Source organism: Halichoerus grypus, chromosome 11 (genome assembly GCF_964656455.1).
Source record: "Halichoerus grypus chromosome 11, mHalGry1.hap1.1, whole genome shotgun sequence".
Lineage (NCBI taxonomy): Eukaryota > Metazoa > Chordata > Mammalia > Carnivora > Phocidae > Halichoerus > Halichoerus grypus.
In genome coordinates this window covers 15,813,990-15,841,348 of record NC_135722.1, presented here as the reverse complement: position 1 = coordinate 15,841,348, position 27,359 = coordinate 15,813,990, and the positions used below count along the sequence as shown (strand labels likewise).

Sequence of the window (27,359 nt, the reverse complement as noted above, 5' to 3'; positions counted from 1 at the left end):
GGCTCGATCCCAGGACCCTGGGATCACAACCCGAGCCGAAGGCAGCCGCTTAACCGACTGAGCCACTCAGGCGCCCCGAGAATCTTTTTTTTTAGGATTTTATTTATTTATTTGAGAGCAAGCGGGAGAGCACAAGAAAGAGCATGAGTGGAGAAGGGGGAGGGGTGCAGAGGGAGAGGCAGAAGCAGATTCCCTGCTGAGCAGGGAGCCTGACAGAGAGCTTGATCCCAGGACCCTGGGACCATCACCTGAGCCGAAGGCAGACAGTTGACTGACTGAGCCACCCAGGCACCCTGAGAGAGAGAATCTTAAGCAGGCTCCGTGCTGGGCATGGGGCTCGACCTCACAGCCCTGAGATCATGACCTGAGCCAAAATCAAGAATCAAGCACTTAACTGACTGAGCCACCGAAGCGCCCCGAGCATGCGACTCTTGATTGGAGGTTATAAATTTGAGCCCCATGTTGGTTGTAGAGATTACTTAAAAATAAAATCTTTTAAAACAAACAAACAAACAAACAAACATATGTCAGGGGCACCTGGCTAGCTCAATCAGTAGAATGTGTGACTTTTGATCTCGGGGTTGTGAGTTCGAGCCCCACATGGGGTGTAGAGATTACTAAAAAAAATAAATAAACTTAAAAAAAAATTAAAAATAAAACACATGTCACAAAAATGTACTGATAGATTTCTCAGAGAGGTGGTTGTGCCTACCTGAGCAGTAAATAAATGTTTGTGGTCAAATAAAAATAAAACACCGAAGGCATTCAGTGAATGCTGTTTCCTTCTTCACAGTGATCGGCTCTCAAGACTAGGTCTCTTGAGTATCTGGGGGTGCCCCCCCAGCCCTCCACTCCCAAAAGCATGTGAAGATATCCTATAGAGAAGTACCTTCTAAGGCCTTCTCCCTCTTGGGATGAGAATCTGGTGGCCAGAGCCCTGGAGAATGAGCCACCTGCCAAATGAAACCCTGGGAACTGGGGACCCAGCCCAGGCTGTGGGGCTGTGGCAGTAGACGTATGTGCAGCCCAAATCATGAATAGAGAAAGGCAGGGTGGACAAGGTAGGTAGGATTTGCCAGCGCTATTGCAGTCTTGTTCCTCTCTAGTAGGACCTGAGGCTTCTATACCACGGTATTGCTTATGTTTTTCAGATGGCTTTCTGCCCTGTTCTCCCTTTTGATTTTCACAACAGCCTTGTGATAGGTGGATATTTACACACACTGCCTGAGGCTGAGAGGGAAGTGCCTTGCCTCAGATCACAGAAAAACCGCCAGAGTAGGAGCAGCTCACATTTTTTTTTTAAAGATTTTATTTATTTATTTATTTATTTGAGAGAGAGTGAGAAACAGCATGAGAGGGGAAAGGGTCAGAGGGAAAAGCAGGCTTCCCGCTGAGCCGGGAGCCCGATGTGGGACTCGATCCCAGGACTCTGGGATCATAACCTGAGCCGAAGGCAGTCGCTTAACCAACTGAGCCACCCAGGCGCCCAGGAGCAGCTCACATTTGTTCCAGGTTTTCTATATGTCAGACCCTGTACTAAATGTTTTTCATGCATTATTTGATTTTCTTTTCTTAGCAGTTCTAGGAGCTAGGTACTAACATCAACTCCATGTTACAGATTAGAAAGAAAAAAAAAACTAAACAGGTTAAGTAACTGCCTAAAGTCACACAGCTAGGAAGTGGCCAAGTCAGGATTTCAGTGGAGGCTGCGCTGATGCGCCACCACATCCTGGCTGGAGTGGAGTACTAATGGTGTACAGCGTCTCCCTGCTTTGTTAGGAAAAAGAGTGCCTCTTTCTTAACGTTACCCCTAAAAGGCCTGTGTGGGCTCTGCAGGTTCCTACTTCAGTCTCTGGAAGATTTGGATACAAGTTTAAGGAAACTGAACTCTCGCCTGTTTGTAGTCCGGGGACAGCCCGCTGACGTATTCCCAAGATTATTCAAGGTAAGTGTGCAGAGTCCTAGAGAAGACAGGGAGATTCTGTTCTCTAGACTTTCCCCGCAGACTGAATGAGGTGATATTCTGACTCAGAAACGGGAACCCGTCAGTGCTGGTCTCTAGAGAAGTTGGGAGCAAAGCCAATCAGTTTGCCGACAGAATGGAAACTGTGTTAAGGAAAAAATTCTGTGAAACCAGTGTCTTGTTGGAAAGTTCCCAGCTCAGTCCAGACGAGGGATGTGGCAAGTTATCCCACCCTGCATGGCATTGGCTTCCTCAGATGTTTCCTTGGCTCCAGCCAACAAGATTTATTAGGGCTCTTCCTATGCCAGGAGTTTGAGGACAAGTTTTCCTTTTTAGCACGGGGCGTTTCCTGTCTTGCTATGTGCTGTTTATTGGGGAAAAAAATCAGTCTTTTTGAGGGAGCTCCGTGCTCCCGGGGCAAATGGTTGATAAAATCTTCACTTGGGTACCATGTAGGCCTCTGTCTATTCTATCAGGTAGCCAGCTCCCCCGCCCCCGCTCCAACCCCTTTCTTTATAAAGCAAAACTACTCGTGGACAGAGGGCTCTAGGACAGTCTCTCCTCATCCTCAGCAGTGCAGGGTCATTTTCATACCCCCTTCCACCCCAACTCCCTTCCCTACCCTTCCAGGGGGGGAAGACCAGAGGAAAGGTCTGCTGTCAAGGCAAGCAGCTTAGGAAATACCTCATCATTCACTCATCATTCACTTCACCTCCCCACACCCCCACACAGACACACACATATAAATCACACCATGCTGGAAATAGCCGGTGTTCACTGAGGACAGACTAGGAGTCAAGAGCCCTTCTAAGTAAATGCTTTACATATATTAATTTTCATAGCAGCCCCAGAGGTATGTGCTGCTATCCCTGTTCTACAGATGAGGGAACAATAACTTTGTGGTTGTGAAGCCGAGAGGCGATGATCGAAGATTTGAGCCCCGGCTCTCTGGCTCCAGATTTTGTGTCCTTAACCAGCACACCACAAAACACAGTGGCCTCTTCTCCTCCTCTGCATTGTCTCCCCTCTCTCCCCCTAGCACCTCAGAGGCCAACCCAGCAATGGCCCAGAGGTATAGAGAGATCAGTCAGTCCTTTAGCATACAATGGTCTCCCTCTCCCCTTATCCGTCACCTGCTGTCAGCCTGCTGTCAGCCGTAGCCTGGAAGCAGATGATCCTCCTTCTGACAGAGTCAGTAGGTCATCGGTAGCTCAGCACCACACCACATCGCAACACCTGCGTCCGTCCCCTCACTCACCTCCTCACGTAGGCATTATATCGTCTCACGTTATCACAGGAAGAAGGGACAGTGCAGTGTAAGGTACAGCAAGGGGTGTTTTACGACAGAGAACCACATTCACGTAAGTTTTATTACAGTGTATTTTATAGTTGTTCTATTTTATTATTAGTTACTCTTGTTAATCTGTTGTGCCTAACTTATAAATTAAACTTTATCCTAAGTAAGTATGTATAGGAAAAACCATAGCACTCTGTGTAGGGTTCAGTACTGTCTGCAGTTGCAGGCATCCACTGGTGGTCTTGGAACACATCCCTGCAGACAGGAGGCGACTACCATATATTTATTGAGCTTCTACTATGTCCTAGGCCCCCAGTGAGGTACTAGGATAATGATGAGACAGCATGGTTTCTGCTCTGAGAGCTCACACTCTTAATGGGGGAAACAGGCAAGTAATGGGCAACTTCACTGCCATATGATAAATGCTGTGATGGGAAAAGGGCAACGTGCAGGAAAATCCTGTTGAAAGAGAAGGTCAAGGAAAGCTTCTTGGAGAAAGTGGCATCTAATAATATTTTTTTTATTATTCACCAAGTTAATGTCATCTATATGAATTGCTAAGCATGGTACCTGGCTCATAGTAAGGGCTCAATAAATATTTAGTCCCGTTATCCTGGATGAGGGATAGCCAGCCCTGCTCAGGACCCACACCACAGGCAGGACTGAATTAGGTCCCGCATGACCAGGACATTTGCCCTAGGTGTTTAGAGTATTAAGGGGCTATGACCAGAGACTTTGGTTGGAATGCGGTTTTCTTCTTGCTAGTCATGTTCTAGGGCTTTCTGTGGGTTATCTGTACAACCTTTTACTGGGCCAGCTTTCTCCCAGCATTGCAAGGAAATCTAGAAAATTCTACTAGAAAAGACTAAAGGCTTGGAAAAGAATTCCCTTCTTTTTTAACATGTGGCCCTTCTGGTCTGATTTCTCTGACCTCTGGACTAAGGATTGCTCCTCCTTCCCCAGCTTTTCTGAGAGCTAGAGCCTATTAGCTCTGTTTGCTACTGGCCTCAGGAGTGTTGCTGTGGAAACCATTAGGACACTTCACATAGCGCAAGTCTGCCAAGAAAACTAAGCCAGAAGTTTGTAGGGCTCTGAGGAGCTCTGGGAAAGGCATGCTGGGCAGGAGGGAGGCAGTGATCGTTTCCCCCACTGTCTGCACCAGTGAGTCAGTGCTTCTTTCTGGGACTAGGGGCTCCCCTGGGAGCATTGTATTTATAGCCTCCTGCTGCATTCTCCTACCCCAGGACACAGCAAATGTACAGGGCTACCCACCTCTCTCTTAATTCCACTAGCCTCGGGCTCCACTGTTGCCATGCTGGTGGCCTCACCTCAAAGGCCTGCTTTCCTCAACCCTTGGGAACCTCAGATTGTTTGCTTTCCAGTTCAAATCTTTGTCCCTAGTTTGTTCTGCAGCCCATTCTGACAGGTCTCTAGACTCGTCTCTTCCTAGGAAGGAGCTGAGTCCTCAGCTGCATTCTTCTCCCCAAACAGTGTTTAGCATAACAGATTCTCTCCCCACAGGAATGGGGGGTGACCCGCTTGACCTTTGAATATGACTCCGAACCCTTTGGGAAAGAACGGGATGCAGCCATCATGAAGATGGCCAAGGAGGCCGGTGTGGAGGTGGTGACTGAGAACTCTCATACTCTCTATGACCTGGACAAGTAAGACATGGGTCCCAGGGGTCAGGTTGCCAATTGTGGGAGTTGGTGGTTTGGGCCCCTGCTGAGCAGAACTTTGGGAGATTTACCAATAGAGCCACCTGGCACATGAAGTATGGCATTTTCTAGAAGCTGGAGGGGAATGGGCCAGAGTTGGGGCCTGTGGAACAGATCACAAAGAGCTTTACCCGATTTGGGTGCAAAGAGGCTTACTAGGGCCGAGGGGTGAGAACAGTGAGGATCCCCATGCAAGATCTTCATAGATCTGCTCCTAATCTGCTGTCCTGTCCCCTCCTCATGCTTCCACTTCTGTCCTGCTCCTGAAAGGCTGTCTTCTGACCTCAGTGGACCCTGCCTGTTATGCCCTTCCCGACAGAGCTCTGTTCTCATAGGTCCTGTTTCTGTACCGAATACGGGTTCCCTGGGCTCCTCTGGCTATCTGGGTTTCCAGGCCATGCATTTAGATGTTGTGCAGGAGGCTCTAGAGCTCCCTGCAGGGGGCCCATCACTACAGAGCAGCCTCCTTCCCTAGGGACAGGCCTCTGCTTTCAGAGCATCTAGGAGGAAACCCTCTCCTCCCCTTCCCTGGCAGAGCTGTCACCCTCCTGCTGCTGTTGCTGCCAAGCCGGCAGCCGTCACTGTTCCCTGCCCCCCTCTCCCAGACCCAGTGGTGGCTGCCAGGAGGCCAGGTCACGCGTCTCTGCACGTGAGCTAGTTCTCCGGAGGAGCTGCTGGGTGTGGAGCTCCTCCTCCTGCCGCGTGCCAGAGGACGGGGAGGTGCTGCAGGGGCTGCAGCCAGCCTTATATCCCCACAGGGAACTCACCCAGCCAGCCAGGTCTTGCGTAAGCTGCCGCTCGGCCAACAGGGAGAGCCCTGGGAATCTGGCTCCAGACCACCCCAAGGCATTCTATAGAAACGGCCTCGATTCTCCTCCTCAGTCCTGTATCTTCTTTTCTTACCTGAATGCGGCTCTGTTTCCCTTGATCATGAAAACAGATTTTGTAAGCTGCCAAACACCCTTTAAATAGTTGTTGCTATTAATCCCAGTCCCAGTCTCTGATCTAGGAAGGATAGGCTGTTCTCCACCTCTCTGTTCTAATAAATTGGGGCCAAGAAGGCAATGATTTTTCAACAAAGGAACTTGCTTGCAGTTCTTATCAAAGAACTTCCTGAAGGCTTACACTGGGATAGAGAGGAAGGCGCCATGGGGATTCCCGTGACTTGGACACACAGGCTGAGTACCAAGAAGGCTAGTGGGGATTTTTCTGTGATTAGAGAGATATGGTCAGTCTCTGTCTTTAGGAGGCTCCACGTCGACACCAGGGAACCTGGAATTGAGTCCCAGCTTTGGCCCTGCCTTGCTCCATAACCTGAGGCACCTGCTCCAGCTCCCTGGGCTTCATTTTCCCTCTCGGTAAAATGGAGATGTAGCCTCCCTTGCCCCTTCGTTTCCACTTAGGGGTGGGACCCGTGAGTGGATGAGGAAAGCTACCCTCCAAGCCTTCAAAGTTTGGGCTCTTTTCTGGGCGGGCAGGGACCTGAAATGAAGGGCCTCGTGCATGACGTTAGGTGTGCTTTGGGATTCCCAGGATTATTGAGCTGAATGGGCAGAAGCCGCCCCTTACCTACAAGCGCTTTCAGGCCATCATCAGCCGCATGGAGCTGCCCAAGAAGCCCGTGGGCTCCGTGACGAGCCAGCAGATGGAGAGCTGCAGGGCCGACATCCAGGAGAACCATGATGACACCTATGGCGTGCCCTCCCTCGAGGAGTTGGGTGCGTACTTCCTGCCCAGAGCCCCCTTTTTTGTAAAATAACTGACCAGGTTTTTTCTGCTTTGTCAAAGTGATGCATGTTATTATACCCGGTGTTGAAGATACAGTGAAACCAGAATGGGAATAACAATAACTATGACCCCGCCACCCAGAGATAGCCACTACTTATTTTGGAGCATGTCTTCCCAGTCTCTTTTCTGTTCCTACTCATGTACATAATGTTATGTTTCTAATTCCTGCTCCTGTTTTTGTACTTTTCTCTCTCAGAAGATACAGGCCCAGTATAGTGCTGGCATCAGTGGGCTCCTCAATACCAAGTTCACTAGTGTTGCTTCCACTGAGAGGGGGTCTGTCAGCCCCTCAGGTTACTGACTGAACCCTTTCTCCCCTTCCTCCCCACCCCCCATTTTTTGATCTGAATAAAGTTAGCCTTTCTCACCTGAAAACAGCAATCATTGCCAGCCAACCCGATAGGGCGGGCAGGACAGGATTGTTCTCGTGTGCCTGGAATGAGGAGTGGCAGGGTTAGGGAAGGCAAGGGAGAGGACAGAAAAAAAGTCACGACGGAAAGAGAACTGGGATGACCTGGCAAACGCTGAAATGTTAAGATGATCTCAGCTCCAGCAGCACCAAGAACACACGGTTCAGTTCCCACAAAGCTCAAAGAACATACCGATGTGTCAAGACTTGCTGAGCTATCACTGAAATGGACTGACCTCTGGTCCCGTGACCTTCTCTTCCTCCTCGCGTAGGGTTCCCTACTGAAGGACTGGGCCCAGCTGTTTGGCAAGGAGGAGAGACAGAAGCTCTGGCCCGCCTGGATAAGCATTTGGAACGGAAGGTATGGCCCCCACTTCTGGGACACAGAACTTCGGGTGCTAGCGCCCAGGTGGCAGGGGATGTGAGGGTCAGCTTCATGGCTTTTAGTGCCTCTTAGCTCAAAGTGCTTGAAAGTGAAAAACCTTCCTGACGGCAGTAACAGCAGTAATAGTAGCTACCATTTAGTGAGTGCTTACCACATGTTGGTCACTGGGTAAAGTACCTACTTGCACAATTTCCTGTTGTCTTTTCAATATCCCTACCAGGTAGGTGTTAAGCTCTCCATTTGACAGATTAGGAAATTAAGGTTTAGAGAGGATAAGTAACTTGCCTGAGGTCACACAGTTAGGAAATAGTAGACTTAGATCTTGTTCTGTGTGATTCCAGAACTTACCTTAGATTGCTTTTTTTCCATCTCTATGCAGGTTCCCCTTACTGAGAGGGTGTCTGGTCAATGAAGTCCATAAGATTAATTTCTTTGTGTTTATGTATCCCCTCCTCACCTTTTGCTGGGTCCCCTCCAAGGCATTGATTTCCATTTGTTTGGACACAGAGAACAAATAGCCCACCTCCCAGTGAAGTGGGGATTGGCAAGGGGAAGGAAAGAGGCGGAGGCCCCAAAGGCACTCCTTAACAATGTCACATGGCTTCCATGACCCTGGGGCTAGAGGAGCAGAGAAGGTTCTTGTGACTGAGTCAGTTGCTGGTTTTCTGCCCGATGTTGCTGGTTTGTAGACCGGTTCACAACCTTTTGTATTCTCAGATAAGTAAGCATTTGGCCCAGCAGCCAGGTGATAACTATGGAACAAGGAAAAATAGGCAGACCTACATAGGAAAAATGCTTCCCAGCCCTGGAGGTGCCTCACCAGCAGTGAAAATGTGCCTCAGATCCCACCTCCCTTAGACCCATAGGCCTATCTGGGTGTTACCTTCAGCCAGCCCCACCAACTGAAAAGGATGAGACTGATGTCCAAGGGCTTTGGGGAGGACCAGCTGTCCTTGTCCACATCAGGAGCTTTACCCAGAGATTCTTGGGATTAGTTTGGGGACACAGGCCAGGCCAAGGGGGCAGAGTGGTGGAGGTGACAAACAGGATGGCAGGAGTAGAATAAGACTGACAAGTATAAAGAGCTAACTTACAGCCTTGTGGATTATCATCACTTTAAAAGCACTTTGTGAAGGGCTGCCCCTTCGATCACCAAGTCAGGGGGTCCTTTTCCACATATCCCTGGGTCTGGTCTGTCATAGGGCCTTGTGTCAGGATCCTTCAGACTCCCTGGTGGCCAATGGGAACGTTGTGTCCTACGACTGGGAGAGGAAAAGGGGCCTGTGAGCAGGAGTGTAACCTGCTCTGAGGAGGTTTATTTCAGTCTTCCATTTTCTAACACTGAAGTGAGCATCTGTCTACTCATGTCAAGATGGCTTAGCTGCTGGAAAGACTGCCCAGTGAGGCAAGTATGGAGTCTGTCTCCAGGAGAGTAGTTTATTGCAGATGACAGACATGAAACAAGAAATTACAATGTACTGTGGGTCAGGAAAGGAGTGGTTCAAAGGGTTAGGAGAGCAAAGAGCAAGAGAGTTTTTTTTTTCATTAATCAGTTTGTATTTGCAAGCTGGCTTTTGAAAAAGGTGTTTTTGAGCTCATGTAACTAAGAGTCTAAGGTGTAGCCTTTAGGCACAGTTGGACTCACATGTCCAAATAATGCTACCGGGAATACATTCTCCATCTCTGAGCTCGGCTTTTGTCTCTGTTAGTTCATTCTCGGGTAGGCTTTCCTTAAACAGTGGCAAAGTGGTCACCAGCAGCTTATTTTCGATCTGCTTAGCACACCAGCGGAAGTGTGGTATGCCTCTTTCCAAAAGCTCCAGGAAAAGTCCCGAGGAGTGTTTTCATTGGCCTGGCTTGGGTCATGTGACAGTCCCTGACTCAGTCATCATGGCCAAGGAAGGGGTGCTCTCCCTGGTCAGACTTGCATCCTGAGCCTACTCCCAGAGTCAGAAGGTGAGCTTAGCTGCACTTCACCCACTTGGACTGAGATTAGGGAAGGCTGGATCACCACAAGAAAAGTAGGTGCTGTCACCAAAAAGGGGAGACAATCCATATGATCTTTACTACTGGGTTACCCAAAATAGTAGATGAGGGCAAGCATCTCTTTTTAAAAGTATCCCCATTTTTAAATGAAAACGGAATGATAGAATTAGAATACCAGCATTTTGTAGCCTTCAATGATGATGCGTTGTACGTTAATGACTGCTAACCCCATAAAGAGAGCTAGGCAGGCATTCTGTCCCCCCATAGTCTTGCCAAAGAAATCAAACCTGAGTCCAGTCCTGTCTCTGGTCCCAGCCACCAATTTGCAGGCAGTACACCATCAGTGTGCACTCAGCAAAATGCAGACTGTGAGAATCAGTACAAGTCAGATGGCCTGGATTCTTTCACAAAGCAAGGGGAAGAAAGAAATGACCGGAAATACATAGATTAAAAGAAACTTAAATAACACATCAAAGTCCTGTAAATGGCCAGGGCTAAACTATAGTGCCTAGGGATGCACATGTGGTTGAAAAAAAACCCACTTAAAAATGCAAGGAATAGGAGCACCTGGGTGGCTCAGTCGGTTAAGTGTCCAACTCTTGATTTCGGCTCAGGTCATGATCTTGGGGTCTTGAGATTGAGCCCCAAGTCAGGCTCCTTGCAGGGCATGGAGCCTGCTTAAAATTCTCCCTCTCCCTCTGCTCCTCCCCCCTCTAAAAAATGCAAGGAATAACTAAAAAGATAAAGCCCTCCCTCCCAAATATGCTTTGCAAAAATAGGAAAACATCAGCATTTTTAAATGCAAGGAAGTGATTATTATAAAAGTTCGGTGAGTGGTCACTTGTGGGGCCAGGAAGGGACTGTGACTAGGGTTTCTGGGGTGGCCAGCAAAGTTCCAGTTCTTGAACTTTGGTGATTGTTGCATAAGTGTTTGCCTTAGAATAATTCATTAAGCCACACACCTGTGTTACTTCCGTATCTGTACTTCACTTAAAATAAAAAGGCTTTCAGAGGGAGGTGCGTAAGGGCGTGAGCAGGCAAATATACTAATGTTTGTCAGAGACACTTAACCTAATACCTGAGGGGTTACCTGCAGAGGAGGTGACTGTTAGGTTGAGACTTGAAGGAAAAGTCAGAGTTAACCAAGGGAAAGTGAGTGAAAAGCAGGACAGCATTCCAGGCCAAGGGAGCCGCGTGTGCAAAGGCCTGCAAGAGTGTGGTGCTTACAAGAGAGTGGCAAGAGATGAAGCTTAAGAAAGACAGGCTCATCCAGACAGTGGGGTGCTTGTAAGCCATGTTTAAGATTGGGACTTTATCCTAACAGCAACAGGAATCCCAGTGCACGTTTGTTCCTGCAGGACGGTGTTCTTAAGCCATTGCTCTGCTCCCACTGTGGAGATGGAATTAGAGGGGGGATGAGAAGAGATGCAGGGAGGTCAGTTGGGAGGCTGTCACAGTTGTCTAGTCTACATCTTAGCCTGAACCAGGTTGGTAGCAAGAGGGGAAGAAAAGGACAGATTTGAGGAGTATTTGAACAGTAGAATTGACAGGACTTGGTGACAAGGAAGTCAAAGGTGATGGCCAGGCCTCTGGCTTGGGCACCCAGGTAGATGACTGTGCGCTTTCTGAGCTAGAAATGCCCATGGAAGGGTGGTCTGTAGAAAAGAGCTGTTACACTTTGAGGGGCCTGGATAGCAATCAGGTAGAGATCCTGGCAGGGAGTTGGATGGAGTGATCTGGGAGTCTAGCTAAGCAGTAGCTAAGCAGTCTGAGCTGGAGCCACCAACGTGTCGATCATCCTCACAGAGGTGGCATTGGGAGCCATGGGACTGGACGTGCTTCCCCAGGAACACAGTTGAGTAGGGGCCCAGCACAGGCCCTGAGATGCCAACATTGAAGGGATTGGGAGGGGAGGCAGCCAGCCACGTGGGAGGCAGCCAGGAGTGTGTGGAGTCCAGAGGCGAAGGGAACAGAGGGTGTGGAGACTAGAGCAGGGTGAGGTATGCTGAGAGGTCCGAAAATATGGTAGGCAAGCACCTGCAGGACTCAGTGGCGTGGAGATCACAGGCACTCTGTGGGAGCCAGCTTGGAGGGAGCAGTGAAGGCAGAAGCCATGCTGGGGTGGGCCAAGAAGTGCAGGTGGCTATGGGACATGGGCTGTGGAGAGAAGAAAGTGGACAGGATAGAGGTCCACAGGCTTCCTAGAGGTTCTTTTTTTTTTTTTTCTTTGCAAAGAAATGAGATGATTTTCCCAATGTTCTTGGAGTGGAAACTGGAGAGGGAGAGATGGAAGGTGCAGTGGAAGGAAGAGGGGAGAGCTCCAGAGCCAGGGGAGACCTGGGCCTTGGGCAGAGTCACCAGAGAGGCGGTGGGGAGGAGATGGGGAGGTGTGGACCCAGGTGAGTTCGTAGATTTGGTGGCTAAGAGTTGAGGAGTTTTTCAGCTGAAGGCTTGCATTTCCTTACAGTAAGGAAGGGAAGTCATCTGCTGAGGGGTGGTGGGGAAGTGTGGAGGAGGAGGTCTGCAGAGGGTGTCAAGTTTGTGAAAGAGGCATCACGAAGAGGAAAAGAGGGTGCGAGGAGTTGAGGTAGAAACACTTACCAGCTGTAGGTGGAATCTGGAGTTAGAAGCAAAGTCCGCCCAGCCCTGTCTCTTAGCACCTCTGTAACCCGAGAAGAGCCACATAATCCTTTGAGCTTTGTGGTTCGTGTACAAAAGGAGGTACCGATAAGTGCTGGCCCAGAGGATTGTCTCCCCACGGGAGAGGCCACGGTGACCGCGAGGTAAAGCACTGCGCCAGTGCCTTGGGGTCGTTCTCGGCAACGTCCAGGCCTTTCCTTTCTTCGCCTTCTCTTCCCGCTGCAGGCCTGGGTTGCCAACTATGAGAGACCCCGAATGAACGCCAACTCCCTGCTGGCCAGCCCCACGGGCCTCAGCCCCTACCTGCGCTTCGGCTGCCTCTCGAGCCGTCTCTTCTACTACCGCCTGTGGGACCTGTATAAAAAGGTGAGGGCGCGGCGAGGGCAACACGCCCTGCCCCCGGTTGCAGGCCAGACACCCTGCAAAGAGGCCTTCCCCGCTGGCCCTGGTGGTGGGGACCGGGTTGTGGGTTCTGGGGGTGCTTATGTTTGTGTACAGTCCAGAGAAGGTAGGGAGGAGTCACATCCAAGAGGTGGCAGAACCCAGCGCCACCCAAACTGCTGATCTAAATAAACTCCAGGTTATCAAGTAGAGCAGGACAGGCCAAAAAGCTGACCTCAGGGTGTGACCCTCCAGGTGGCAGATCTGCCGGGCAAGCACTCGGGCTGGGAGGCAGGGAGGGCAAGGCTGGAACCAGTCCCAAGTGGAAGAGCACAGCAGCCCTCTGTGGGGCTGGCGCAGAGCATTTAACGGGGGAGCCCAGGAGCAGTAACCTGCCTACCAGTAGCGGGGAAGTGACCCGGGCTGAATGCAGGGCTGTCCTGTATGGACCATAGGCAAATAACCCTGTGGTAGTGCACCTGCCCCCAGAAGGAAAGAGGGCGACACATCCAACTATCCGCATTCAGCAGGTCATCCTTATGTCTGTGTCATTTCATGCTGTTTCCCTGTCCTTGCCTGTAGCAGGATTTTGTGGCTTGGGGTGGCTTTGCCAGTTTGGAATCTTGTGATTTCAGGAAAGTCATTATTTGCTTGGAGGCCTGGTCTGATCTTTTAATTCCCTCAAGGCCCCAGATCCAGGCTGTTGTAATCACTTATTTAACCAGAATCTAAACTGAGCATTTTTTATGCATGCTGTTGGGTAAACTCCCTTTGACTCTAGAAAGTAGAGCCAAGCAGGCACCCTTGAGGATGAGGATCATGGGCCAGGCCTACGGAGTTTGGTTCCCGGTGCACACAGCCAGGGAGTGCTGTGGGTTTCAGTCTGTGGGCACGCTGGGCCACTGCTAGGGCATAGTCCCCTCCATGCAGTCTGTCCAGGGGGTTTGGAGCCACCACATTCGCAGCAGCTCCAGACTGCTCTGTGGGAGAGATCTGAGTGACATGGCGCCGAGAGCTGGGCCAGTGTTACATCTGTGTGCTGCCCCCACCCCCAGGTGAAGCGGAACAGCACGCCCCCCCTCTCCCTGTTTGGGCAACTCCTATGGCGAGAGTTCTTCTACACGGCAGCCACCAACAACCCCAGGTTTGACCGAATGGAAGGGAACCCCATCTGCATCCAGATCCCCTGGGACCGCAACCCCGAGGCCCTGGCCAAGTGGGCCGAGGGCAAGACAGGCTTCCCTTGGATCGACGCCATCATGACCCAGCTGAGGCAGGAGGGCTGGATCCACCATCTGGCCCGGCATGCCGTGGCCTGTTTCCTCACCCGCGGGGACCTCTGGGTCAGCTGGGAGAGCGGGGTCCGGGTGAGTGCGCTCTCAGGGGAAGCTAGCCCGTACCCTCTCATCAGGCCCAGCAAGGGCAGCCTTCTTCTGGCCTGAGGCCTGGGGTGGGATCCCTGGATCCAGGGGATCCCCTCCAAATCCTTCTTGGCTTGCCCTCAGCAGAAGGGCTTCGGCTCTCTCTTCTCCATGGGGCATGTGGTAACTTGGGGAGCACCTGGCAGTAGGTCCCCATCGAGGCTGACTATCTCACCCTGTCCCCATGTAGGTATTTGATGAGCTGCTCCTGGATGCGGATTTCAGCGTGAATGCAGGCAGCTGGATGTGGCTGTCCTGCAGTGCTTTCTTCCAGCAGTTCTTTCACTGCTACTGCCCTGTGGGCTTCGGCCGCCGCACAGACCCCAGCGGAGACTACATCAGGTGAGGCTGCGGTCCGGGCTCTCTGGCTCCTGGCTGCTGGGGCCGGCTCCTAAGATAAGATACCCGTGGCCCTTTGAAGGAGAGTCGCCGTGTGCTGACCGTTGTCCAACGTGTGTGTTTCAGGCGATACCTGCCCATATTGAAAGGATTCCCCTCTCGATACATCTATGAGCCCTGGAATGCCCCCGAGTCCATTCAGAAGGCAGCCAAGTGCATCATTGGTGTGGACTACCCCCGGCCCATTGTCAACCATGCTGAGACCAGCCGGCTCAACATTGAGCGAATGAAGCAGATTTACCAGCAGCTCTCCCGCTACCGGGGACTCTGTAAGGAGCCACTACTCCCATCCCCCACCCCCCAGCTCACTGAAGGGAAGGACGTACCTGTGGGCTCTATGGGGATTTCCAGATATTTGCAAAGGGAGACCAGGTGCTCTCTTCTCAGCTGTTAAGTTGACCTGACTTCCCAGGGCACAGGGCACTGCAGGCTGGGCTGGATCAGGCCTCTCTTAGTTGTGGCCAGTGGGGAGAGGTGGAACGTCAGAGTCATGGCCCAGCACCCCCTGTCCCCCGCCACCCCGTCTTGTCTTCAACTGCCCTGTGGCCCTCTGCAGTCTTGTGAGATGGCATTCTGATTGCTCCCCTGCCTCTCTTCCAGGTCTGCTGGCGTCCGTCCCTTCCTGTGTGGAAGACCTCAGCAACCCGGTGGCAGAGCCCAGCTCGGGCCAGACTGGGAGCATGAGCAGTACAGGTGAGTAGCAGCTGGCCTCCTGTGGCCTATGTCCGTGCAGAGGACACCACAGACCTACTGCCACTTGAGTCATTGAGGGCTGAGGACAAAGGCCGGAATGAGTCTGTGCCCCATATATAGAGCTTATATTCCGCTTGGGAGAGACAAATAGTAAAGGAACCGTGCAAGATCATTTCAGATAAAAAGTGCTTTTGGGGAAAATAAAATTGAATGACCTGATATGAGAGGGGCCGGGGAAGGGGGATGGTACTTTAGATTGGAGTAGTGAGGGAACACCAGTCTAAGCAGGGACCCGAGTCACAAGCAGAACCCGGCTTTCCGAGAACTGGGAGAAGAGCATTCCAGGCAAAGGGAATAGCAAGAAAAGACAAGAGACAGAATGAGCTTAGCTAATGCAAGGAACAGAGAAAGGGAGCCAGTGTGGCTGGCATGTCTCGAGGGAGGAGCTAGAATGAGACGAGGACGAGCTGTGGCCGGAGCAGCATCCCAGGCTCCACACCCATGAGGAGGAGTAGGATTCTGTCGTCAGTGCCCTGAGAAGGCACTGCAGGGTCGTGAGCAGGGTGGAGGTGGGATCTGATCTAGGTTGTCAAAAGCTCACTCTGCCTGCTGTGTGGAGGGGACAGTGTGGGCAGGGGCGAGGACAGGGAGGCTAGAAAGGAGGCAGCCGTGGTCATCCAGGCAGGAGGTGGCAGCACAGGCCGGTGGTGGGGCTGAATTCTTAACCTCCCCCACTCCTCGGCTCTGGGATAAATATCAGTAGGATGAGAGCAGCAAGAACTCCAGGGCTTTTTCTAGTTTGCCCGGCCAGGCTGCCTCCACAGACGAGGGTGCTGCTTCCGGAGGCCGGTCCGGCATCGTGGAGGGAATGCCTGACCTCTGGAGCGAGGGCAGCACACACGCCAGCTCCGTCTCTGGCCTGGAGCCTGGGGGGCTTGGGGCCCAAAAGCTGGCCGTACTGCCAGCAGGCCGGGTCGTGCTCTCCTTAGACATTTCTGGGCAAGGTCACTGCGGAAAGGAAGGCTGAGGGGCAGGCCTGAGGAGGAACATGTTGGCATAGCTTCGAGGCAGGCTCCCTGCCCCTTAAAGAGCTGCCACTGCCCAGTTTCAGGTCGTCTTGGCTTGCTGCACAGTCTGTGTGACACTTGGACCTGCCTCCCTGCAGGCCCGAGAGCACTACCCAGTGGCCCAGCGTCCCCCAAGCGCAAGTTGGAAGCAGCCGAGGAGCCCCCGGGTGAAGAACTCAGCAAACGGGCCAGGGTGGCAGAGGTGCCCGCCCCAGAGCTGCCGAGCAGGGATGTCTGAGAGTGAGTGACAGCAGCTTAGATTCACCTTTGGGAAGGAAGGTGGGAGAGGTGGGGGTGGGTTCGGAGCTGAAGGTTAAAACCCAGCAAACTAGATTAAAACCAGGTGGGGATTGCATGATTTTTTTTAGAATTTCAACTTTAAATTTCTACCATTCTGACTTGTATACCTTTTAAATTTTAAAAGGAAATTTAAAAGTAAAGCCTTTTTCTTTCTTTACCAACTAAGGAAAAAAATGTTTTTTGGCTCTTTCTACTTATCAAAGTGGGTCAAATCCAACAAAAAGAAAGCAGAGCCCTGGAGGTGAAGCTGTGGGAGAAACCGCCCCGGGGCAGGGTCTGAGGAGGCTCCAGGACCGGCTGCTACCGCGGACAGGCTCTGTCCCATAGGCAGGCCAGCGGAGGGCAGCACTCACCTTCGGAAGAAAGGCAGAGGGCTGTGTGTGGCGGTAGGCCCAGCCCCAGCTGAGGACCGATAGAGTCTGGCTGCCCCTCATCTGTGCCTCTTAAAGCCACTCCTCCATTCTCACCTTCCTCGTGGCCATGGCTCTGCACTTCCCTGTCAGCACTCAGCTTGCTTGGAAGCCCCCTGAATGTCATTAAAAAAAACAAAAATAAAAACTGGCTCCTTCCACAGAGGAGGAAGGGACTTTCATGCCTTTCTTGGGGAAATTTAAATTACTCTTCTCTGTGAGTCATCTCAGGTGTTCTTTATGTACCATATCTGCGTCATTAGACTGGAGAGTGATTTTTTTCTCTGTGGAGCCAATTGATTCTTCCCCCCCCCCCCGCCGACCCTTCCATTTCAGGGCCAGGTGGGCCCATCTGGTTTGAGTGTCTAAGCTTGAGTGCTGGGTAAGACAGCGAGTGTTTGATGCTTGTGCCCTTTACCCTACTGGGCTCTTTGTCATAGACATTGCTGATAGATTTGTACTGGTTTGTTCTAGAAGCACCGGCAGCCTTAGATACTACTTAGATACTACTAGATAGTATCTGAACTACTACTCTCTTTGTTATCTCTTAGCTCTGTAATACTAAGCAAAGTTCATTCTGTCTTACAAATCTGGAGCTTGCCAGGCTGGTACTCTGACTTTCAGGTGAGAAGATCAAAGAATAGAGAGGTTAAATGTCTGGGTCAAAGTTGCTCAGTAAGCTAATGGCATCCAATTCAGAATGAAATTGTTGCCAGCAGGTGTGTAAGGAAGAACGTAAGCATATAAGATGTGTTATGATGCCCATCCACAAGCATTTAACAGTCTGCTTAGAAAAAGAAGACAAATAACTTATAATTCCTAGACTGATGATCTAGACTGCACACGCTTACCTTAAGCCGGCTGTTGGTGGGTTGGGGTGATCAGGGAATGCGACACAGACGTTTACACTTGGGGCTGAAAGGTGAGTTGGATTTAGGCCACAAGGAGGGCATTTCAGATAAGAAAAATAGCTTCAGGATCACATGATCTTATACAAATTACTTAACTGCTATGAGACTTCGCTCCTCACCTCTAAATTCAGTTGTTGCAAAGGTTAAATTTATTAAATATATCTGTCACGTAGGAGTGCGTGGGGCTGTTAGGAGTAGGAGAGCTGACTGCTGTGGCTCAAGCAAATAGGGATTTATTTTTCTTCCCTAACCAGAGGCCCTGAGGTGGGCATTGCTTGGTGGTTCAGCAATGTCAGAGCCAGTTTTTCTGTGATTCTCTTGCTTTGTGGTCTAAAGGTGGCTGCCATAGCCTCAGCCATCAATTCCTCATTCAAAGCAAGAAAGAAGAGGAATAGCAGAGACAGCTGCACTTATTCATCAATAAACACACCAAGTTTTTGAGCACAGTTTGCTAGACACTCTTCTCATTGGGCTATTGGGACATGCTGAACAAGACTGACAAAGGGCTTCCCTTTTGGGTACATCTTGGTGGAGGAAACAGACAATAAACAAGTAGAGTCAAGAGGCTCTAAGTGGGATGAAGAAAAATTAAAGTTGGTAAGGAGATAGAGAGTAAAGGTTGGGGCACAGTGGAGGTTTGCAATTTTTATTAAGATTGTCAAGGGATGCCTCTCTTCCTTTTTACCAAGAAAATAAAAGCTTTCCCAGAATACCCCTCCCCCAGCTTTTCACATTGGTCTCATGAGCCCAGACTAAGTCACAAAGCCACCCCCAACATGGGAAGTGGGGATCCAGATTGTCAGGATTGGCTTAGACCATTGGTTTTCCAACTTGAGTAAGCAGTAGAATCCCCTAGAGGATTTGTTAAACCACAGATTGCTGGGCCCCACCTCCAGAATTTCTGATTCAGTAGGTCTGGGGTGGGGCCTGAGAATTTGCATTTCTAACAAGTTCCCAGCAGCTGATGATGCTGCTGTTCTGGGCCTGTACTTTGAGAATCACTGACTTAGAGTAATCATGATTCATTGTCTGTGTCAGGCCCATGAGCCACTGAACAAAATCTAGGTTTTGGTACCAAGGAAGTGTGGATACTGGTAACAGTGTCTAGGTAATATGCAAGGCAATTAGCCCAATGCCTGGCTCATAAGTTCATAAGTATCCAGTATTATTATTTCAGGTATTGTTATTATTATTTTAGAAGAATGTAAAGCTACCATTGGGTTGGATCATGAAGGGTCTTAAATGTCAGGCAGGTGAATCCTTGGTGTACTCTGGACACTAAGGAACATTTTGGAACAGGAGTGAAATGATCAAACTGGAATTTTGGAAGCATTGGGCTGGGTCCTGCAGAGGAAACGGCGGCAGTGGGGGGGCCAGCTGAGAGGCGATAGCCATGGCCTCAAGTGAAAACATTACAAGGGTATGGAGGTCAGCCTGTCTCTGGCCTTGCTCTCCAGGAAATAATTCTTCGGCCTATTGGGATCTTAAGGACTGATTCTCAAGGCTTACTGTGCCCTTCATCATGGCTAATTGCTCAGAAGTGAGGGCCAGGAGGCCAGAGGACAAGACAGACTGGAGAGGAAGTCATGTGTTCTTTGGAAACCCCGAGCGAAGAGAGTATACTTGTGTTTCAGGGTCCGCTGCCGGTAGTGCCTGGCCCTCAGGGCGTTCAGCATCCCCATCAGTAAAACAGTGAGAATAGCATCTCGTCACCTGCCCTGCATCGAGCATACACGGCAGGGGAAGAAAATGCAAAACCATATGCACGCAAAGCCTTTGAACAAATAAATGCACCACGGAGATGAAATCACGTTCCCATCTTGCCCACGCTTCTCAGGGCATGTTGGATTGTATTTTTGTTACATTTGTCAGAGGCAGCACTCTGGGCTAAGCGGACCACGCAGCTGTGATCACATGGCCTAAGCTGACACCGTGTTATACTGAGAAGCAGGCTTGCCCCTTCTCCCCTCGTCTCTCAGTCAGTTTTAGTTGTGTGCCTTGGAGCAGGGTACTTAGCCTTTCTGAGACGCTCTATCTGTAAAGTGTGACTAATCAATCTTTACCAGCCTGAAGGCTCCATCCTGAACCTTTTGAGGCCCTGTTTAGCTCTGAGCTCTATCGTTTCGTGGTTCTGTTATTTCTAGTGCCTCAGACCTGTGGCAGTTCACAGGGCAGACAATATTTACAGTGTAAAACACGCCCTGATATCAGTAGGTTTCATGCTTACCTAAAACCCACACCGATGTCTGTTCTGCATCTGGTTTTATTGTACAGTGTTCACTAAACAGAAAAATAAGCCAGTCCCCAAATAGCTATCATTTCAGAGGCTTCCCCATAATACCCAAAGCTGCTGACTGCCCAGGATTCCATTAGCCTCCAATTGTGTACAGATTTTTCTTATTGGTCCAAACATTTTACCATGGGGAACCAGCTCACATGATCCATTTGCCCGTCAGCTGGTACACTGCGATCTGTTGAGAGAAGCCCCACTGAATGCAAAAGGCTCCTGGCCAAGGATCGCCCCTCCCCTCCCCTGCCCACAGTTCACAGAGCTGGGTTAGCCCTGGAGCTTCACTGCGGAAAGCCTGACCTCTGGGATCACCTCGTCATTTTGGCACTTCTTCAGTTGTGTATCCCTCCTTATGTGAACCAGCATGTGTGAAAGGCAGTGGGCAGTCTGAAACCCAACACAGTGGAGGTGGACACAGTGTGGTGTCCGGGCTTCCCGCTCAGACCAGCCAGCGCGCTGCCGTCCTGCCGCTTATGGCCTGGGAGCCTTTGCCCGCCGAGCTGCCTCCCCTCTCCACTTCTCACCCTGGAAATGAGAAGTTGGGACGCATGGTGGTGTCCCTCTGCACTGGCCCCCACCCTGTCCCTGGCAGCTGTTGGCTGACTGATGCCCCCTGCCTGTTGCTGTAGGATTTGTATGGTGCAGGAAGGGAAAGTGTGTCATTGACATGAGGAAAGAGACGGAGCTGAGAGCCCAGCTTTGTACCCCATCCTGGCCCATCAGGGCCCAGCTGCACCTCTTTTCTTCCCCGTTCCTAACTTGGGAGTGTAGCAAGCCTTCTGCCCCTTTCAAGCTCCTGGGCCCTGAGACTTGGTTACAGGCTCCAAACGAAGTTTCCGCCAACCTCGAGCTGTTGCGTATCCTCTGCTGACGCAAGCTCCTGCGTGCACTTCATCCGCACACCTGTCCTAGGCTAGGATCAGGGGCACGGTGGCCTCACACACTGGGCTTTCTTGTTAGCATCTGGTACACAGGTCCCCGGGGGGTAATCTTAACACTGGGTGCACTGAGGGAGGCAGTATTAACTCACTTTGTGTTCCAGCAGCTGCTTCTGGGGCTCTTGTGTTTAATGACAGGTTGAAAGAGTTGGACAATTGAGAGAGTGATTTTTCAGCGCATGTTTCATGAGTTGATTTTTCCCTTGGTGCTTCCCCCAAGCTGTTCTTCCCTTTCTTTTAGTGCTGCTGTCATCACTTTCCTGCAGGGCCTCATTTCATTTCCCCAGCCCCTTTTTTCTGCAGACTTATGCTCTGGCTTGAGAACAAGAGCATGGGAACCGTCTAGTTACCTGCTGACCAAGCAGCTTGAGGAACTAGTTGACTAGGGCCTTTGACCAACTTTGTGGACAAGAACAAGCTGGTTCTTGCAGACCTTGGTGTTCTGTGTTTGTGGTTTTGAACTGGTCATAGAGGGACTTGGGTCACAGGGGCTTATCCGTGGCCACACACTATCAGCTCCCTTCCCGAGCCTGCCCGTAACACAATTATGCCCAAGTCAGCATGGGTCTGAAGTGTTAGCCTTATAGCCACCTGACTGCTTCCTTTCTCAGTTTAGGCATTTGTTGTTTTCCTTTGGAAAATGCTGAATTGTGATGCGGAATACTTGAGGAGCTGACAAATGCATTGCTCGGATTTTAGATGTGGAGGCAACCGGGTATATCTTAGGCTCTCGTAGTAGACTGGAATTCCCACTCGTTACCAGTGTATGCCAGATAGCAAAGGGAAATGCTGCACATGAAAGAACATAGCCTCTTGATTATCATACTTTAAAGTACACGAGATTCATTATAAGCCTAATTCAAATTCAGTGAATGCCGTCAACAGATTGTATGATGGGTCATTTTCACTGTGGGGTGTAAAAGAATCACCAAGAAAGTTGACAGGCAAAGCATATTAGAAAATAATCTTATAAATTTGATTAAAGATGCTCACAAAGTCACCTGATTAAAAAATAGTGTTTTCTATACATTCAGTGACCTGGGAAGTCTTAGGCCATCCCCCAAGAAAATATAATAAAGATGAACAGCTAAAAAAGAAAAAGAGAGAGAGAGAAAGGATTTTGATGCTTTTTGGTAAAAAGACCATCTAAGTATTTGAATTAAACCTGTCCCTGAAAAGGGCATTTTTAACCAAAAGCAAGCCAATGCTGTTAGCAAGTATGTGGATCCATTATTCACATGATCTCAGGAGTGAAGGCAGGCCTCTTGTCCGCTCTTCCATAAAGGCCCCATACAGACCCTGGACAGCCACCGTGGAGTGCCATTGCCCAATGAACTAAGTGCATCCTTCCCTTGTAGGATCAAGATGGAGAGGGAGCCTGGAAATCCTTAGTCTGTTAACACATACCCAATATCCTCTGAGCCACTCACCTTCTGTTGCTAAGCCCTAGCTCTATAAGCAGCTATTGGAAGCACTTAAGAGACAAATTTGCCAGAAGCTATGACGATCACTGGCTACAATTAAACAATTTGCCTACACAACTAGATTGCCAGGTGTTTGATCAGAGAATCTGGAAAAGAGGAGGCTTTCTCTCTCCCTAGTTACAAGGACTTCATTGCTTCAAACTCTAGATCAGCCCTGTCAGATCTACTATGCATGCCCCAAGTATAATTTTAAATTTCTAGTAACTGAATTGAGAAATAAGTGAAATTAATTTAGTAATATATTTTTTTCCAACCATATGTAGGCATTAGTTTGCAAACCCTATTGGTGTTACCCATGCTTCGGAGAGTCTGATAAAGGTTGGAGCCTCCCCAGAAAGTGGTAGCTATTCACACACACACGAAAATGTGCACCAATCTTCAAGGGCCTCATGGATTGCCCCTTAAGCCTATCCTTGGACCACTAAAGAGTCCAAGAACCCCAGAGTAAGAGCCTGTGTTCTAAGGAATCTTTATACACTCTTTATCTTCCCCTATCCCAAAAGGTGGAGAAAACACGATAAACAGAGGTATCAGGAAAAGGACCTGTTCCGGTATGCTCTCCAATCCTGAAATTTGCAGTTTCAGAAGCAAAGTCATCTCTGGCTTAACAGAGGCCAGAGCGAGACCTGTGTGTAAAATATATATCACAGCATGTCTCAATAAACATGTGCGTGTTTTAGAAACTGATACATTTATTTATAGGAAAAACATGGCTAGCTTATTATGGTACAAGCTTAAAGGAAAAAATTTATTGAAAATAATACATATGTTAAAGAATGAGGTACTCAGTACTAACCCATTCAAGTACCCGCCCTCACGTTTGCTCTTTATTTTCCCTAGCTTCTAGATAACTTATCATCATCCAGATAAAATCTTCTTCAGATTTCACATTTGTCTTCAAAGGGTTGCATGTGTCAGAAGACTGATTTTGAATCTCTGACTCCAGTGTCTTTGACTCTTCAGAGCATTTTTCCCTCTTCTGTTAAATTCCGAAGTTCTGTTGTTGCTCGGATGTGTATTGGCCTTCATGCCACCATGTTGAGTTTCCTTTTATATCCTCTATAAGTCTTGATGAGCAATACTATGATAGATTGCTTCATGGTAAAAATACGGGTGCTGGCATCAGACCTGGGTTTCCTGGCTTGGCTCAGCGACTTTTGATGCTGTCATCCTGGGCCACTTGTCCTCTCTACCTTCTGTTTTCTCATCTGTAAAAATGGAGACCATATCTTCAGGATTAACAGGATCACAAGCTATATTAGATTGTGAGGGCAGCCATAGTAAGGTGCCACTGAGTGGGGACTTCAACAGCAGAAATGTATTCTCTTGCAGTTCTGAGGGCTCGACATCTGATAGCAAGGTGCTGGCAGGTTGGTTTCCTCCAAGGCCTCTCTCCGTGGCTTGTAGATGGCTGCCTTCTTTCTGTGTGTGCCTGTGTCCTAATCTCCTCTTCTTATAAGGTCACCAGTCATATGGGATTGGGGCCTACCCTAATCACCTCACTTTAACTTAATTACCTCATTAAAGACCCTTTCTCCAAATACAGTCACATTATGTGGCACTGGGGCTTAGGCCTTTAACATATGAATTTGGGGGAGGACACAGTTCAGCCATAATACAACTGTATAGGGGCACCTGGGTGGCTCAGTTGGTTAAGCGTCTGCCTTTGGCTCAGGTCATGATCCCGGGGTCCTGGGATCGAGCCCCGCATCGGGCTCCCTGCTTCTCCTTCTCCCTCTGCTACTCCCCCTGCTTGTGCTCTCTCTCTCTGTCAAATGAATTAATAAAATCTTTAAAAAAAAAATACAACTGTATAGTGCCTGACCGACCCTACGTACAGTGAGCCTTATTATCATCTGCCTCACCATCATTTAAGCTTACAAACCTTTAATGGAACCCCGCATGTCTCTGTACACTCTGAGATACACTAGAACGATTTAAACAGGCAACCCAGCATTATGACTGGCTTACCCTGTCCTCTGTTATCAGGCATGAGGCCATTTCTTCCCTCTGCTCCAAGTTCAGGATGTTATAAATACTGAAAATGACTCCTCCTTGTGTCTCCATGATACACCCCCCCCCCCCCCCCCCCAGTATTCTCACACAGTGCCAGGGTTCTTTTGTCTCTATGTGGAAATGTGCTCACCTGCTGATTCTAAACTCAGTCATTGCCTTTATCTTCAAATTACTGGTCCCAGCTGGCTTCTCTCCTCTGGCTTGTTTTCTGAGTGTCTCTGGCAGCCGCCGCTGTGCCTCGATTTGAAAACTGCCCTTGTCCTCTGAGCGAGTATCACCCAAGGCCTCAGGTGAGTCCATATGGCCTCCTCCTCCTGCCCTGAGCCCCGGAACCAGGGAGGCTCAGAGGGCCTGCAGGGAGAGCTTGTCCTGCGTCACTGCCTCCGAAGGGCAGTGGTCAGGCCCCCGGTGGCATCCCAGGTACTGTGGCCCATGCAGTTCACGCCAGGCTCTTCCTAGTTCCTGGTCTGAGTGTCCCCGGAGAAGCGGCCCGAGGAGTTTGTGTCCCCGGGCAACCGAGCAGCCTCCTGAGCGCTCCCTTGTGCACTTGTTTTTCTCTCGCAGCCGCAGCACTGAAGCTCCGTGAGCGAAGCCTGGGAGCCCGAGCAGCCGCCGCGGCAGCAGAGTGCAACCTGCAGCAAAGCTGGTCACCGACCGAGACGGAGCGGACATGTGTGCGTGTGTGTACGCGTGTGCGGGGGAGGGTGTGCCTGTGTGCGTGTGCATGCATCTGTTTACACTCTTGTGATTCCGAACACTGCTTGGGCTGGAGGGCTACGTGTAGCAGCTTCACCTCAGCCTCCAGACGCCAGGCTGGAGGTCATGGCGGTGACTTTCAGCCAGACCTGCCCCTGGGAGCCAGCTGCCTTGTCTGAATAGAAGAGTAGCGGGACCCTAGCTGGGATTCTGGCATCTGCCCCACCCCACCCCATCCCTCTCTCATCACAGCAGACTGAGGAGCAGGAGGGCAGCATTGCTGGCTTTTGTCCAGAGCATAGGATTCTAGAAGCAGCCAGGGCCCTGCAGTGTTCCTGCTTCATGACGCGGAAGGCTGGGCAGGCTGGAGGGGACAGATGCTGTCCAGATACAATCACCTGGTCTGGCTTCTTCCTTATTTTAAAATTTCCTGCCACTGGGTCCTCCAGAGCCCTCTCAGGCATCTGGGACTGAGCGTGAGGCTGTAAACAGATCTGAAAACCTGCCACCATCATCGGGAGGTGCACCCAGATACCTGACCAGTGTGCCATGTACACCGTACTGGAGACTCTAGCCTAAAAAGTGCATCCACCTTTCTGGGGCTGAAAACCTCAGGTTAGGAATCGAATCCCAGCTTTTACTGTTTCTTCCTCAGAAGCTGAGCGCCAGCCTCAGCGCTGACTGTGGAGACTCAGCGCCTCCACCAGGAAGAAGCCAGGTTCCTGGTGGCAGAAAGCCCCCTGGCTCCCCTGGCCACACCACAGCGCTGCCACGGAGGTCAGCTGACACCCAGCCGGGAAAGCCATTCTGTCCCGTGGTCTGTAGGCCTCTGGGGCCTGCCTGGGGCTGATCAGCAGCCAAGCTGCCGTGTCAGCTCTCCCAGTAGCTGGACACCAAGGACCCCGGCAGGTGCACTCGGGTGGGAACTGCCAGGGACAGTTGGGAAATGTCCGAGTTGAGATCTCACCCAGGACACCAACCCTTCCAGAGGCAGCAGGTGGGAGGTTTGACCCAGAGAAGCCAAGGCCTTGCATTCCAGGAGTGGCCTGGCCTCCCACCTCAACCCTCCCACTGTTGAAGGCCTGTGTTGAGAAAGACAGAATGAAAAGGACTGTGTGGTCAGCTAGAGCAAGTCTTCCTTCCACCCTGTGGCCTGCACTTGAGCCACAAAGTGTGTGTGTATGTGTGTGTGTGTGCGCACGTGTGTGTGTGTGTACGTACAGGTGCGTGTGTAACTGAGAGGCTAATTCCTCTTTGGGTTTTTGTCCTCATGTGTAACATTAAGCTGGCCTCTGGGCCTTTTCCTCTCTACCTCCCCTGTGACCTTTCCTAGCCTCATAGCTGTTAACTCCCTTGGCCCTTGCCCTGTCCCTCATTGTCCTCCTCTGTCCTCGGACCAGAACCTTGGGGTCAGGCCTCTGTTCCCTCAGCTGTCCAGCACCTTGACAGGCTTCTTCCTGAGATGTCCTCAGGTTTTCTCAGCCAGAAAGCTGCCTTTAGAGTCCAACTGTTGTATGTATGTTACCCCCACTAGAAATGTCCTGTAATCATGTGGGGGAAGCAGGGCACGGGTGATGATGTCTATTCAGAGCATTGAGTTGGGGGCTTCTCTGTTCCCCTAGCCCCAACCAGGAAGAAAGAGGATTGGGGGCTGTTGCCAGAAGAGGAGGAGAGCGAGTCTGGAAGGGCTATTTTGAGAAACTGAGAATGCCAGAGGGCTTGGGGCCAGAGTCAGGACTTGTTTAGCAGCCCCTGCAAATACCAGGATGTTTCCCTTTTCCTGCCTATTAGATGATGGCCCTTTTCCCTGAGGTACAAGTTGGCGGGACCACCTCCCCCTCCTTCACCATCCCTGGCAAGCTGGCCCATTCCCAGTGGAATAGAGCGGTCCACTCCCGGAGCTGGGAGGGTCGGGGTAAGGGGAGGGTGCATCCAGTGGCCCAGAGCTCCACGATGGCTTCATGCCTCCCCTCTTCTGGCCCAGCTGTCCCCGGGGCTGCCACAGAACATTGACCCAAATCCTAATCCAAGGGCCAGCATGGGGAAGAGATGGTCGCAGGCAAAATGCACTTTATACAGAGATTTTCTTATTACTGGGAAGGTGTGTTTCTCCCACAGTTTGTGAATATTCACTTGTTTCATAAATGTCTGATCCTGTCTGAGCAAA

The 27,359-nt window shown here is 50.4% G+C and overlaps 1 protein-coding gene across 6 annotated transcripts in view; it reads left to right on the top strand.

Moving 5' to 3' along the window:
* CRY2 (cryptochrome circadian regulator 2) overlaps positions 1-27,359 on the top strand; it is a 35,026-nt gene extending 7,667 nt beyond the window's left edge. For 2 of the 6 annotated variants that reach the window (XM_036097746.2, XM_036097753.2), the window contains exons 2-12: positions 1,837-1,945; positions 4,782-4,924; positions 6,512-6,696; positions 7,448-7,536; positions 12,412-12,552; positions 13,623-13,934; positions 14,179-14,330; positions 14,454-14,656; positions 14,988-15,080; positions 16,186-16,387; positions 16,614-17,062. In XM_036097746.2, the coding sequence (XP_035953639.1) occupies positions 1,837-1,945; positions 4,782-4,924; positions 6,512-6,696; positions 7,448-7,536; positions 12,412-12,552; positions 13,623-13,934; positions 14,179-14,330; positions 14,454-14,656; positions 14,988-15,080; positions 16,186-16,385 (1,627 nt within the window). In that variant the 3' untranslated portion in view covers positions 16,386-16,387; positions 16,614-17,062. Of the gene's footprint in view, positions 1-1,836; positions 1,946-4,781; positions 4,925-6,511; positions 6,697-7,447; positions 7,537-12,411; positions 12,553-13,622; positions 13,935-14,178; positions 14,331-14,453; positions 14,657-14,987; positions 15,081-16,185; positions 16,388-16,613; positions 17,063-17,445; positions 17,482-25,060 lie in introns of those variants that run through there. The other 4 variants (XM_036097749.2, XM_036097747.2, XM_036097748.2 and 1 more) reach the window with 4 other exon arrangements.